This window comes from Centruroides vittatus, unplaced genomic scaffold (assembly GCF_030686945.1).
Source record: "Centruroides vittatus isolate TY-2023 unplaced genomic scaffold, ASM3068694v2 contig_345, whole genome shotgun sequence".
Taxonomy (NCBI): domain Eukaryota; kingdom Metazoa; phylum Arthropoda; class Arachnida; order Scorpiones; family Buthidae; genus Centruroides; species Centruroides vittatus.
The window spans coordinates 2,361,225-2,377,286 of NW_027122170.1; the positions used below are offsets into that span (position 1 = coordinate 2,361,225).

Below are 16,062 nucleotides of genomic sequence, written 5' to 3' on the forward strand. Positions count from 1 at the left end.
AAGTACAAAACCGGGTGAGAACATGAGATACATTAAGCAGTTTTCTGAAGAACAAGAATTATCTATAGTGGTATTAATAGGTTTAAATATTATAAAATACATAAAATACATCAAGAATAAAGACAATTGTAAAACGCTTTATCAAGAAGATGAAGCAGTATCACAAGACATGGTGCACAGATTGAGGACGAGACAATAAAGGCTCGCATTTAACATATTTCGATAATGCATTGCAGAAGATGGTAACAAAGGATTAATACCTTGTAGAATGTCATACATAGATGTCATTAACACACGCGTATGCGACATAATTACACGTAGTGTACATTTGAGTTATTACATATATAGCAATTGATTTACATCTTATGAGCCAATATAAAATACCAACCAGTGCCAGTATATCGAAGCATATCGTCAGCACGTATCTTATTATTCAATTTAAAATTAACAATTCGGCATTATATAGACATTTAGAGCAACAGCACATTCATGACATCGAACATCATAACATAAAGAAATAAAATATTAATTGAAATTAACAAATATGGTAATATCTTTGTGCAAGCGTCATCTATGTGAATATATCACATAGAATAATTTATGAACCATATAAAGTATTATAAATATATATAGCATGAGAAAATACATATCATGTATAAGTAACAACAAACATATTAACTATCATCAAATAAAATATTAACAGCAAATAATAACACATATATATACCAACATATATAATATAGTAACCTGAATTTAAATAACAAAACTTAAAAAAAAAAAAAAAAAAAAAAAAGAAATAAGAATTAGATAAAGTAATGAGGTCTAAGTGTAATTTTTAAAGTATGAAAATCATAAGGAGATAAAGCAGTTTACCTTTTCTTAAGAAGTGTCGAAACCCAAGGCCTGGTATTCCAAGATTGTTTGCATTCGCTAAAACACAAAGAAGGTAAACGAGTTAGGCCACTAGTGGAAAACACAGGGGACCGACTTTTGTCTTAGAAAAAAGATTACACAAGTTTATCTCCTCCCAGCTTGATAGCAATGCACTAGTGCAGCGGTTCCCAACCTTTTTTTGACCAGGGACCACTTTGATTTCATTGTTGTTAGCAGGGACCACAAGGTTTAAGAAAAAATAAACTGTGTCAATCTAAAAATAAACTTTAATCAAAACTTTTAACATAAGTAATCATTAAACTCAAGAGTAACATGCTTTAACAGTACTATTATAATAAAAAACATAACATTTTTAGTAAAAATTAAATTCAGTTTGTATCAATGTAGGAATAATAATTTAAAATGAATAAAAGTTTTAAATCTTTCGTGGACCATATTTTAGCTCTTGCGGACCACTGGTTGGGAACCGCTGCACTAGTGGCACAAGGGACTATGGTTAAAGAAATACAGAGCATATCATTAATGGAAGAGGAAGTAGGAACGGCATTGGATTATGAGAACCTGTATCCTTCCATAAAAATCGAATCATGCGAGATAGCACTACTTGAATTCTTGTTCAACAAGGACCCTGAATTGATACGTTACAACAACGAAGTGGTAAAACTGGCTAACCTGATATGCTACGAATCTATCTTCAGCTATGATGGTCAAACATATAGACAAAAAGGGGAATTCCAATGGGAAGTCCGATCTCAGGAATACTATGTGAGTTGGTTGTTAGAAAACTGGAGAAAAGAGTTTTATATGACTTCTGAAAAGATATAATATATTTTAAAAGATATGTGGACGACATCTTTATATTATGGAATAATAACTAAGATAAATGAATTCATTGAACGGATCAATCATAACAACGGCCTAAAACTGAAATTAGAACAGAAAAGTTTCGTAATAATGCATTTTTTAGACATCAACATCCAATTCAAAAAACAGTATTTATCCACCAGTGTTTACATTAAACCAATGTGCAGTCCACTTTACATCTCCTCGCAATCAAATGATCCATATCATTATAAGATGGCAGCATTCCGGGCTCTAATCAGAAAGGCCTTTCTATATTGTGACAACGTTATGGACAGAGCAAAGGAAATTGACAGAATTCTACAAGTAACCAAAGCCATAGGGTACAAAAAAGACACAATAACAGGAATTGTTAGAAGGTGCGAGATGAGCATAACAAGGGGCTCAAAACAAGGTCCTGGTAAAATCACAAAATTCACTTGTAACATAAATGTAAAAAGCATTATGAAAGAAATTGCAGACTGCAAAGTGTCAACAATAATTCTAAAAAGAGCCCCAAACCTGTATAAAATTTTAAGAAATGACAAGGATAACATTAGGAAGGAAGAAAAAGCAGGTGCGTATAAGATTCCATACGAAAACGCACAGCTGGGAATTAGGAAAGAATATATCGGCGTTACAACAAGGAATTATAGTGTAAGACTCAAGGAGCACAAGTATAACATCAGAAAAAGTTCCAACGCAACGGTACTATCCCAGATGGCTCAGACCCAAGGCTCGGTAGTTAAATGGAACGAAGCAGACATTATCAAACCAGCGAGCTCCCCAACATTAGCAAAAACCACGAAGAAAATAGAGATTTATAAGAGCAAACTAGAAGAGGCGTGTATAAATGCAAGGGATGCAGAAGGCCTACCATCGACCTGGAAGTATATTGTTAAAAAGTCTGCCAGAAACTCATAATTTACACGTTAATTTTTAATGTTCAAAGTAGTATTAGCTGATAGTTATATTTAGTAGTATTTCTGAGTTTATTTTTTATTTTTTGTTTTTTATTATATATATATTTTTTATACATTATTTGTCTGTTATTTTTTTAAATCTATTGTCAGTTTTTTTGAAATTTAAATATTTGTATTTGATCTTGTGGAACGAAAAATGTTCCAATTGTCCGTTTTCAATCTGACAACGGCCTATGGAATAGGTCGAAAATGTTTGTTTTAAATAAACTCTCTTGGCAAGGATAAAAGTGTTTGGTTATTGATTAATTATGTCACCATTCCATAGGAGTACAACACTACATGGGTTGTACTCCTATAGAATGGGACTGATATGACACTACATGTACTGTACTTACAAACAAATTAGAATAAGACAAAATTACAGCTGATAAAAAAGTAAGTATTTATAAAAAATTTTAATACTTTTTACAAAATTAAGAAATGCTTGTAGAATGGCTTTTGAATTAAAAGAGTGGACATGACCACTAGCCCTAGAGACTAATTCCATTCTTAACGTGAATCTATATTTTGTTTGATGTCACAACTTGGTGAATTTAAAGACACTTGGCAAAATTTATCGATATTTATTTCATAAAAACCTACAAAAAAGAATCCAGCAGACTAAACCTAGTGCAAATAAACAACCAGACAAATACAATGCTACTGATGTTGTTTACAGAATACCTTGCACATGTGTCCCACCAAAAGATGTTAAAATAGTTCACAAGGAAAAAAATTGGTACAAAAGAAAATTTAAAGAAAGCTACGAAATAACGATTGACAAAAATAATATTAACAAGAACCTTAGCATCGAAATCCATAAAAGCTGGTTACAACTACTAAAATAAAAAATCTTAAAAAGTATATTTATACAATTGTAGGGCTGGCTGTGTGCAGCATTCTGGGTGTAAAACTTGTGCGGAAGGTGACGGACAGATATCCTCCAGATGCAATTACGTAACGTGTTCATTACATAACGTACGCCACGTGTTCATTACGTAACAGACTGGCGAGGGGCAAAAGCCCGAAACGCGTTTCTGTAAAGTTTATGAAATAAATACCAATGAATTTTGCCAAGTGTCTTTAAATTCACCAAGTTGTGACATCAAACAAAACAAGAAATAGAAGACACGGTTTCAACAAAACTAGTGAATCTATATGTTAAATCAAAGACAGTCATAAACAAGATATGTTACTGTTTCCCATTTGACTAAGTCACGGGAGCCAAAAGAAGTTTCTTCCAGGTTAAAAGCTACCAGATAAACATTAAAATTTTCATCTGTTGGTAATTGAGCAATGTTATAATATTTAAGGAATATCTATTTAAAATATTAAGGAAATTGTTTAACAATAAAACATTAGAAGGTTGAATAATTAAGCTAATTTGTTAAAATTTTATTTAAAATATCAATAAGTCTGGATTTTATTTGAAGCTTTCTGGTTAATCAGAAATAAAGAAAAAATATTTTAATAATGTTTTGAATTTACAGTAGTTTAAAATGTTAATTTGAAAAAATTTCTGTATATCATGTCTTTTCGATTTGTGTTAATGTAAGTCGGATGGCAACCCGCAGTAATATTTTTTGCAGCCCGCATCGCATAAAATGAATAAATATATCAATTTTCTAGCTTAAGGAAGTATGCAGCAAAAATTCAAATGTTATTTTCTACAACTTATGTATGTGAATAGTTTTTCTGCAATAAATTTAGTAAACATTAAAACAAGAAACTGGCTAACAGACACATTGAATCTAATTTAAAACTAATATTTAACCAAATATTTCTGATATATTACATTCATATCTGTGCCAGAAGCTAAATTAGGTATACTTATGCTAATTTATAATTATATATGAATAAAGAATTGTGATTCGTCGACATTTCCCCCCTCTTTTCTCTTGTATGGGGCCTGCGTCAATTCAAGACTTGAAATGTGGCCCTTACATAGAAAAAGGTCGCCCATCCCTGATGAAAGTGATAACAGCTGTTAACATCAATTAACAAATTTATATACTGTACTATCTACAGGGTGTCAGTAGTAGTAGTAGTAGTAGTATGACTGAAGTTCTATGAAAAATTAGTTTTAATGTGAAAGCAAGGTTTTTTTTACATGAATTAGATATTAACTAGTCAGTCTAGATGATTTTCCATCTCAGGATCGAATTGTACACCAATGATGCCGAATTCTTGAGTCTATATTTGAATTGCTCTGTGGTACTTTAAACGTTGTCCTACTACTGTTGTCGAACCCTGTATATAGTAACCCAATCATGCCAGATATTTGCACTGTTTTACTTCCAATATAGACTGGTTCTTTATAAACATAAAGTTTTTTGGGTTAGATTATAATTAATACATTTTGATCAGTATCAAAATACTGTTAATTATAGTCAAGTTTATTATCATCAAATGATCATTACTGAAATCATTATATAAATGTTTTTAATTATATAGATACAAAATGATTTTGACTTGCATGTGTATTATAGTAAGTGTAATGTGCATTACAATGCTATTAGTAATAACCAGTCTGGCATGGTATTAATGTAATATTTATTCACATGGAATATTTTAATCTATTTTTAGAAGAAAATAATTTTTTTTAAACTGTTTATGCATGATTTAACATTTAAAATGATTTTTATAGCAGTATTGATTGTTAAAAGATATCTTGGTTTCAAATAACTTGTTACTTGAGCTAAATTCTGATCAGATGTTATTTTCAACCTTTGTATTTGTGCATTATATCTTTCCAATAATGAGATAATATCTGATAAATAGAATATTATTTGATTGTCATTTTATCGTCGTCGTTGTCGTAACACATATTTAACAAAAATTTTCTTCCCTGTTTAGCAAGATAATGGTTGCTAGAGAGTAGCATTTGAAAATATTTAAAGTGTCATTCTTATATATTGATTTATATTAAAACAATAATTCATTCAAAGCAATTATAAGTCAAGTATAATAAAACGATTTTGTATTTTTTTGTAGGAATATTTTTCAAAGATTGCAGTTTCTGTTAGTAAATATTTATACGATAAGGCAAAACAAATAAAATGTTCTCTGTAACTTGATAAAAACATAATTTTTAAATTCTAAACAGAACATAGCTAAAAGTATCCCACCCTAATAATTTTCAACTGTGTGTTAATAATTAATAATAATGCTATCAAAGTAAGACTTTCCATTCGTAATATCTGTTTTATGAAACTTGTACAAGAACATTCAAAATATCAAAACATCTAGTATTTGTAAGCAACAGGTACTATACAATGCAGACAATGAATTTTTTTTTTTAAGATCTGTTAATTTTTTTACTCTAGCCACCAGTTATTTTATATACTTTTTCCTCCAGATCAAGGTCTATTTTTCATTTTTATATCTATATGAATAAGTATTGCATTGCTTTCTCAAGTATTGTATTTTAATTCAGTTACCTTTTCTTGAAAAATGACAAATTTGATTAAAACTAATATTGATTTCAAAAAACAGGGAAAAAAAGACACTTAAAATAATTACATATTTTGTAGTTATTTTTAGTTTGTTTTTACTAGATTAATCATAACAAATACAGTTGATATTCTTACAAGGGATATACATTTTTTTTTTTCTCCCCAACTTTTGATGTTCCAGGAAAAAAATGAACGATGAAGACCAAAACTGTTTTATTTACAAAAGTTAGATACACTTTTCGGCTGTTTTTCTATGTAATTGCTGTTTTGATTTATGCATTTAATCATACCATAGCACCAGCTTGTTTACACACTCTACTATGTAATAAATGATCTTTGTGTTTATTTATTTATTTAGCGTATGGCTACACATCTAGTTAATAAAAAGAACAGAAAGCAAAAGAGAACACAAATCATAAATGTAAATCTAAGTCAGAAACATAGTTTAGGGCACTTTCAGTCATAATCAGGAAGTCTTGCATCTTGTTTTTGCAAAAAAAGACAGGACAAAATATGCTTTAACTAACAGTCGCCATACTAATTCTCATTCTCGCCTTTTCTTGCAAGAGTTATGGGACCCATTTATTAATAATTGAACAGTGGTTACAGTTGTAGAAAATGTATAAAAAACTAGTTAAAATAAATTATTAAGCATTTAAACAGTAACAAATTTACAAACAAAAATGTGAGAAAATAAAAAAAAAAAAAAAAAATCTGCAGGGTGGCAACATCCATCACTACACCATCCTTCCTGCCCACCTTGAAATTCCTAGATTTCAAGATTACTTGAATTTTCAGGCAATCTACATAGCTAATTGATGTTTCGAGTAAATATTCCATCCTTTGTTTTTATGTCGACAACTCTGACACGTCCATTCTTACCAGGGTGAGTTCTTATAATTCTGGCCAAAATCCCCTTTTCTTTGACAAGAATTAAATCATTGTACTGTAAGTTTCTTCTTTTTTCTGCCCATTTTGTCTATTTTGTAGTTGGCTCAGGTACTCCAAATGCCAAAGTTTCCAAATGTCTTGCACCATGTGCTAGAGTAACTACTATCAGGATAATCGATTCAGCTTAATATGCTGAAGATCAGGTTCTGGTAAAGAAGTTAGGGCTTTCCCAAGAAGGAAGTGCACTGGAGTTAATGCTGATAGTTCATTTGGATCCTCACTGATTGGTGTCAGAGGTCACAAATTCAAACAAGCCTCAATTTGATAAAATACAGTGGTTAATTCTTCATAAGTAAGAATTTGATTGCCTATGATTCGTCTCATATGCTCCTTAGCAGATTTGATATTTGATTCCCATAATTTGCCAAAATGTTGGAAATGAGGAGGAATAAAGTGCTAGCTTATACCTTGATTACAACTTTTTGAAATAACTTTCTGTTTAGTACTGTCTTTATTCAAAAATTGCAGTAACTCCTGAAGTTCATTTTTAGCACCAACAAAGTTTATGCCATTGTCACTAAATATATCAGTGGGCTTATCTCTTCTCAAAGCGGCTATAAAAACTGCAGTTGTCAAGTCACTTACAACCTCAAGATGAACTGCCTTTGTAGCCATGCAGATAAATAATGCTAAATATGATTTCCAGTGTTTTATTGTTCTTCCATGCGCCACCTTAATAGGAAATGGCCCTGCGTAATCTATTCCAACCTTAAAAAAAGGTCACAGTTGCCAAACATGATACTATGGAAGGACACCTATTTGTTGACTTTCTTCCGAAGCTCGATCTTGAAAACAAGCCATACAATCTTTAGTATACCTCTTTACTGAAGTTTGATTATGCAGAATCTAGAACAGTTGTCGAATTTGTGCTATCAAGAGATTAATGCTCGGATGAAGCAGCAACCTGTGAAAATATTGCACGATGATTTTTGTGAGGTGGTGTTTTTCTGGTAACAGTAGTGTAGTGGATGTGTTGCATCAAATCTAATATTTGCATTCTGCAGTCTGCCTCCAACTCGAAGACAGCACTGCTCATCAACAAACGATGCGAGTGCACGTAATCTGTGTTTTGAGTTATTTGTTTTAATTGCTTCAAAAACATCTCTAAAGCAAACCTGCTGTACATGTCGAACAATGCAGATTGCAGAATGTTTTGTTTCTGTTGAAGTTAACTGTCCTATTTGTCTATTTTTCTTTTCTTTCTTACAGTTGTTGATTAATCTGCAATAAGCAAGGATGCATTGAAGTTTTAACCATAAAGATGACTTTCATATATTCAAAGGATCTTCAGTATCAGTTTTGCCTGTGAAAGCAACCATTATCTTCTTTCTTTCTTTGTGAACATCATAATAATTGATTGCATTTACCTTCCAAGTTAGTTCCTCGTCGTAAAGAAACCTTGGTCTATTCCACCATTGATCACATGAGTTTATCGTAGCTGCGTTAAACACACATGACACATAGTCTGCAGGATTATCTTTAGATTTAGCATGCTTCCAGTGTTGTGGAGGAAGATAAGTCTGAATCTTACTTATTCAGTTTGCCATGAAAATTTTCCAATTTCTAGGCTCACTTTTAATCCAAGACAAAGCTATAGTTGAATCTGACCAATCAAAAATGTTTACTTTATTTATTTGCAATTGTTGATTCACTCAATCATTAGCTTAGTGAAGAGTTGTATAGCACAGAGTTGTAATCTAGGAAGAGTCACGACCTTCAATGGAGCCAATTTAATCTTTGCACAAAGTATGTTGATTACAACTTCTCCCTGAATTTGTTACCTGCTGTACTGTACGACAGCAGCATAAGCTCATCAGATGCGTGTCAGCAAACCCATGCAGTTGAAGTGGATATTTTCTGTCAATTCATGCTATTGACAGAAAATATCCACGTGGTATTTTTATTTCTGTTAATGTTTGAAGTTCATCCCTAAAACCCTTCCATTGTTCTGTAATGACTGTAGGTAACAATTCATCCCATGGTGTTTCAATTGTCCAAAGGTGTTGGAGCATCATTTTGGTCTTGATTGTGACTGGTGCTAACCAACCCAATGGATCAAATAATCGTGCAATGTCTAAAATTACAGAATGCTTTGTAGGTAGTTGACTAGAGAATTTTCACAACACAAAGCAAAGTATATCTTCCTTAGTGTTCCAATTAAGACCTAAGGCCTTTATTAAGTCAGATACCTTAATGTGTTGATTGTCAGTACTCTCAGATTGTTGTAAGGCTGATATCACTGTCCTGTCATTTGAAATCCACTTGCAAAGATAAAATTGTCCTTTATTTATCATCTCTGTAAGCTATTGACACAAATAAACTGCCTTCTGGCCTTTGTCTCTACCTGTCATTAAATCGTCCATGTAGAAGTCACATTCAATCACTGTCAACGCTTCAGGAAAATGTTCTCTTTCATCGATCGACAGTTGTTTCAAGGTCCTTGTAGCTAAATATGGACCAGATGTGGTACCATACATTACTGTGTTCAGTTCATATTCTTTCACTGGCAATTCTGGTGGTGGTCTCCACAAAATGCATTTGCCATCTTTTATCTTCATTGTTTATAGATATCTGTCTGAACATCTTTTCTATGTTTGCTGATATAGCAGTCTTCCACATACGGAAACAAAGTAAGATTTCAAATATATCATCTTGAATTTTAGGTCCCACACAGATTTGTTCATTTAGTGATTTATTGTTCAATGACTTGGCTGAGGCATCAAAAACCACATAGAGCTTCGTGGTTTAGCTGCCTTCTCATGTGACGCAATGATTAGGTTTATAGAAACACTCTTCAGTAGTTGATACATCTTCAGACTTGCAGTGTTTATTTTCATACTCATTCATGAAATCAATGTATTGAGTATGAATGTACAGATTCTTTTATAGCCTTCTTTCCAATGCCTGAAGCTGACAAAATGCCATTTGCTTGGAGTCTCCTAACGTTTGTCTTTCTTCCCTAAAGGGAATGAGACTGAATAGCGTCCAGTTTCTTGTCTTTGATGAGTTTTTTGAAAATGTTCTTCACATTTTGTTTCTTCTGCCAACATTTTTTGTGTGGCTTCTACCTCTGATTTCTCAAAATTGTTTAAGTATTTTATCTGTGTTACACATAACAAAGTTGCACATCATCTTGTCATCAAGTTGCTGGTCCACAAGACCAGAGACTACCCATCCAAATCATGTGAGCTGTAAATAAGGACGGTTTGACTCCTTCACTATTGGTGTGGATGTTAAGACATCATGATAATAATCTGCCACTAATAGAATGTCTATTTCATGAGAATTGTTGAATGCTAAGTCTGCTAGATCTATATTCTTAATGTGCTTCCAGTCTGAAATGTTAACCTTTACTGCTGGGAGAATACCTGTAAGGTTCAGCAGTACGAATGCATTAATTTGTAAAGAGAACTGGTCATATGGTCGACTGAAGTTGTAACTTCACTATACCCTTAGTAACTCCAGAATCTGTTTGACCCAGACCTACAACTCTTAATTATCCAGTTTCTAGCAGTAATCCTGTTCTTTGCACAAATGCCTCACTAACAAATGATGACTGTGATCCATTATCTAGTAGTAGTCTGGCTCAATGTTTGGTCCCAAATGAGTCAATCATATTAACTACTACACATTGCTAACTTTTTTGTTGAGTTTCGGATGCATGGTGTGTAATAATCACTTCCCTAGTGCTGCGATTTGCTGTTATATAAGAAGATGCTGTGTTTGATGCTGTAACTAGAGCGAGAGATTCGTCTTCATGTAGCATGGTGTTATGTTTCTTACGACAATGCTTGCATGTAGCTGTAGATTTACAGTCTTCTTTTACCAAGTGATTACCCTTGAAACAGTTAAAACAGAGTCCAACATTCTTGTTAGTGACCTTACATTCTTGATAGTGAGTTTTTACATTTTCATTTCTGGAATGCTGGACAGTAAAAAACATGATGTGCCTCCTTGCAAACTGGGCAACTTAAAACGGCCACACTGTGAGCTTTGAGTATACTTGATAGTTTTCCTAAGTTTTGTTGTGTTCTTTGTTTCAACATATCGCTCACGGAAATTTCTAGTGCATGATATCTCTGCTCCAGAAATTGCTTCAACTGATTGAATGTAGGGAATGTGGTCATTGTAGCCTTTAATTCCCACTGTTTTCTTGTTTCATCATCAAGTTTGTTGCTTAACATATAAACCAAAATGTGATCCCAATGATTTGTTGGCAATTTTAACACTGCTAATGCTCTGACATGTTTTACAGTAGTGTCTAGTAGTCACTTGATTTCACTCGCTGTATCAGTCCTTACACGTGGTTGTTGAAAAAGAGCCGTAAATGACTGTTAATAATCTGTCATTCATTTTCATATCTATTTTGCAGTATCTTCCATGCTTCTGTATAATTACCATCACTGACTTCAATGGAGTGTAGGAGTTGTTCAGCTTCTCACTTTAAAACTGATTTAAGTTTTTGCTCATTTGTTAAAGTTACATTATTATGCACTATTGCTGAAAATAAGTCTTTGAACTTGATCGATTTTAAATAATCTCCGTCAAATGTTGGTAGTTTAATTTTTGGCAATTTTATTGATGCGGAGCTTGTCTGCCTTTCAAATGATACATTTGACTGTCATGGTGATGCATTGGTTTGACTGTAATGGTGATGCATTGTGTTGATGTCTCTGTTATTGGTGCCTTTTTGTCGATTAATGCTGATAATTTGGATTGTACTTGAATATATTTTTCCTCTACTTCTTCATAATCTTTTTCTTGAGCTGTTGATTGTTCATCTGTACCATACATGCAGATTTAGTTTAGAATCTAAGCTACACTCTCAAAAAAAGGGACTCTTAATCAGATAATGATAAGTTTGTTTGCAATCATTAAGAATACTGCTATTATAGTTTTACTAATTATTCCTATTTTCTTTAGTAAAAATGAAACCAAAAAAAAAAAAAACATTAAACTTTAATCACTGTGGGAATGGATCTTGTTTGTAAATTGAGAAGTGTCAGTATATCAAAATGTATTAATATAAGTTTAAATATTTAAATATATATTATTTGCAAAATTATGTGATATTAAGTAGTAATAGAAAGTTCTACACACTGTATGTAAATGATATTTTTCATTATTACTCAGCATTAATGATTTGTTTATTTCAAATGCAAAGTGTGCATCCTTCCTTGTGATATATGACAGCAAAAAAATAAAAAAAGATAGACACAACTTAAATAAAAAAATCTAGGTTAAATGAAGATAACTTTATATAAATTTTTTTAAGGCTAAAATGCAGATACTGTAAATTCTCGGTATCAGAGGCTTGTTCTATGAAAGAGTTATAATTATAGGAAAGGAAGATTTAATACACAAAGAATGAAAGTAGGAAGTGGAAATTCAGATTTTGACATTATCCAAAAATAATATAGTGTTAAAATAGCTATAAAATGCATCAATCAAAACCATGACAATAAATAAATATCCTCCAGTAAATAGTTTTACAATTACATTACATGAATTTACATTAAATTATTTCCCGTAACGCCAAGGTTTCGATCGGTATACATAGTTATCGATCTAGTTATTGGAAAGAAGTTAATTTCGTTTAACAATAAAATAATCTGTCAGAATAAATTATATGGTTTTTCTAATAATATAAAATGCAAATGAGATCAGATTACTCCAATAGATTCAATGAAAGAATAATGATAAATGACTATATCATTTGAACATTTAATTACCTTAGATTATAATTAAAGTTTTGATTGAAAATAATTAAGCTTTTTGGATAGTTTGCAAATGTTTTTTTAATTTGAATGACTTTACAAAATATTCTTTTAACTCTTAGAATAGATGGAAATTAAGTAAATGATTAAAATATTGGTTAGTTATGCCAATTTGTTTTATACATGTTGATTGTATGATATACATGCAAAAATATGAATATAATATGATTTTAAAGAATAAAGTTATAAATCCATTATTTATGACCAGTTACAGCAGGAAGAGGAACCAGTTCCGCCACAAGGAATTCCACCTCCCGAATATGAAGATGCAAGTGGAGCAGCAGTTGCTTCTCATTCTGATAATGCTAATATGGATCAGCAGGCATCGGCTTCATATAACGGTGACAATGGTAAATTTTTTCTTTTAATATAAATAATGTTTTGCCGAATTTGAAATTTATTTTTCAAATCTGTTTACATTCCATACTTAATTTGTTAATCTTTGCCTTTCTAAAATTTTAAATGGTAACAAATATTAAACAATCATTATATATAGTTTGTAATATGCTATGTATATTCTGTGTTGTATAAAGAAGTTATTAACTTGATGAAAGTAGCACTTTTCTAAAATTGCAAACTTCCAAAATAATGGGTTTTGTTAAATCTGTTAAAATAATATCTTTTCAATAGCAAAGCATACACAATAACATGCAAGAGCTTCTTCTGCTGTTATTAAATATGAATGGTAAAGTGTTTCTCATATATATTCTAAACGAATACAATAACTTACTGCATAATAGATACAACCAATTCGACAATTACTTCAAATATCAAACATCTGGGATTCTTTTTTTCTTGGTTATTAAGGCTAAATAATTACCAAGTAATTTGGCAGGACATAGGTAGTTAGGTCGCCATCTCTTGTTAAATTAATTAAATTAATTTATTTAGTTATCAACATGAGAGGTCTGCAGAAAATATTGCAGGTAAGCAAAGTTTGGAGACAAATAATTACATCACTAAATATTTTTAATTATTTAAGTTTTTTGGATTTTTCACTCGTAGATGATAAAATACAGTATTGCATCAATATGAAAAGACAAAGTGTCTTATAGTCAAAGGTGTAAGATGATGTATCTCAATTGCTTTTATGATTATAATTTGTGGAATTTTTTACTCGATTCCAGGAGGGATTAGAGCCCCCTGTTTGTCCCCTCTGCAAATGCCCATGGTATCAGGGTTTTATTGTACTTGCAAAATATTTGCTTTTTCCATTTTTATATTTCTTTACAAAAATTTAAATTACTATCTATTGATAACTTATTCTGCTTTGACATATTTAAAATATTTTAAAAATGTTATAATTCTGTTTTTAAATACAGTTTTAGGTAATTTCAATTCGTTAAAGCTATCAACAGTTTTTTTTTCTTGAAATAAAAAGTATTTTATTGATAGAAAATAATAATAATTCTATGTTCTTACCAAATATTCTGAGATGCCAATTAGTTGTTTTTTTCTTGGTATTTTATTGGAATATTACTGCTAAGCTCTTTTTAATCTTTGATTTGATTATTTTTGCTATTTTCTGGTATTAGGAGGCAAATGTTTGGAGTAGTTCTCATTAGTTGAGATACCAGTATTTGGCATTTCTGATGATGATATAATAATGATATTGTTTTAGAATAAAATAAAATCAGATCTTCAAAATAATTATTTTTGAGATGATCTAATAAATCAATAATAAATGACGACTTTTTAAAATCTAGATAAAATGTTATTAATTACAATATATAAACAGTTAAGCAAAGAAAATTTATGCATAACTTGTTCTATGTATGAAAATTTCTTTACAGTTTCTCTAAAGATTTCCCCTGAACATTGTTATAAATAACATTTAAAATTCACCTGTAAACAATGAATATGAATTATCTAAATCATTAGTGGAACCCTTTTAATTGGGAAGTTAATCAAAGCTTTAAATCAGGGGTGTCCAACCTTTTTATTTTTCTGGGCCACATTGAAAGAAGTCATGGAGTTTTGGGCCACAAGTATCTTGTATATACTTGCTGCCCAATCCTTAAATATACAAGTATATTTAAAGATTAAAATGTCTAGATTATAGTAATAAGTATTAAAAATTTATCATGAAAAAAGATATTTAAAAAAATTACTTCTACAGACACTTTCAATTTTTACTTAGAAATAGATAAATTCAATTATTATAAAGGATAAAAACAAAAATTTATTTCAAAAACACAAATATTTATTTTATTTGGGTCTCTAATTAATAAAAAACGACAAAACACCATTTTAAAGTGCATTTTTATTGGACTAATATATCTATAAATAATATGTAGCCCAAAAAGTAGCCAATGCACCAAATGATATTTTTTATGCCAAACTAAAAAAAGGGTAGCCAAATTTGGCGCAAAGTAGCCGAATCTTGCAACACTGGAAAGAATGCTAAATAAAGCTGGAGTTGGGACTCAAAGGACTATAAACCCAAATAAGGGAAAAGGACAAAAGATAAAGTAGCGAGGAAGGTTGGAAAATTAAGGGTCAATATTTGCATAACAGAAGGTCTATTTAACCTTTCTCACTACTTTATATTTTTTGGTCTTTCTCTCCTTTCTCTGAATTTGGGTCTATTATCCTGTGAGTCACAACTCCAGCTTAATTTAGTATTCCTTCCTCATTCACACACTTCCAAGTATTTGAAAATATTTCCTTTCCACTCAAAAATAAAATATGTATAAAGGTTTAAGACTTTGTGAAACTTCTTTTTTGAATTTATGCCATTGAAATAAATAAATAATTTGTCAGTTTTGTTTACGTGTTTATTGGGCCGCACGTGGGCCGCGGGTTGGACACTCCTGCTTTAAACGAAGCACTTTTTGTTAAGTAAAAAATTTCGGAAAAACGAGTTCCGTCGAGAGGCGATCGTTATCGGAAATTTGTCCATAGTTTACCTAACATGTTCACAGCCAGTATAAAAACCATATGCCAAAATTTTTTTGTTTAATTATAATATGTATGTAAGTGTCAAAAGGAACTTTTGCTGTTGCTTTTTCTTTTGAAAAAATAAATTGTGGCACTCAGATGTACTGTACCAATAAAAAATTAATATACAGTATATTAATACATAATAATGTCAACTACTAGTATTAGTTTTGTGTACTAATATAAAATTAATAGATAAAATATATTCTTTGAAGTATATAATAAGTAATAAATATTAAAACC

The 16,062-nt window shown here is 31.0% G+C and overlaps 1 protein-coding gene across 2 annotated transcripts in view; it reads left to right on the forward strand.

The window, feature by feature from the left end:
- Ndfip (Nedd4 family interacting protein) overlaps nt 1–16,062 on the forward strand; it is a 108,302-nt gene that overhangs the window by 3,121 nt on the left and 89,119 nt on the right. The window contains exon 2 of one of the 2 annotated variants that reach the window (XM_067269049.1): nt 13,088–13,229. In XM_067269049.1, coding sequence (XP_067125150.1) covers nt 13,088–13,229 — 142 coding nt within the window. The remainder of the gene's footprint in view (nt 1–13,087; nt 13,230–16,062) is intronic. The other variant, XM_067269050.1, reaches the window with a different exon arrangement.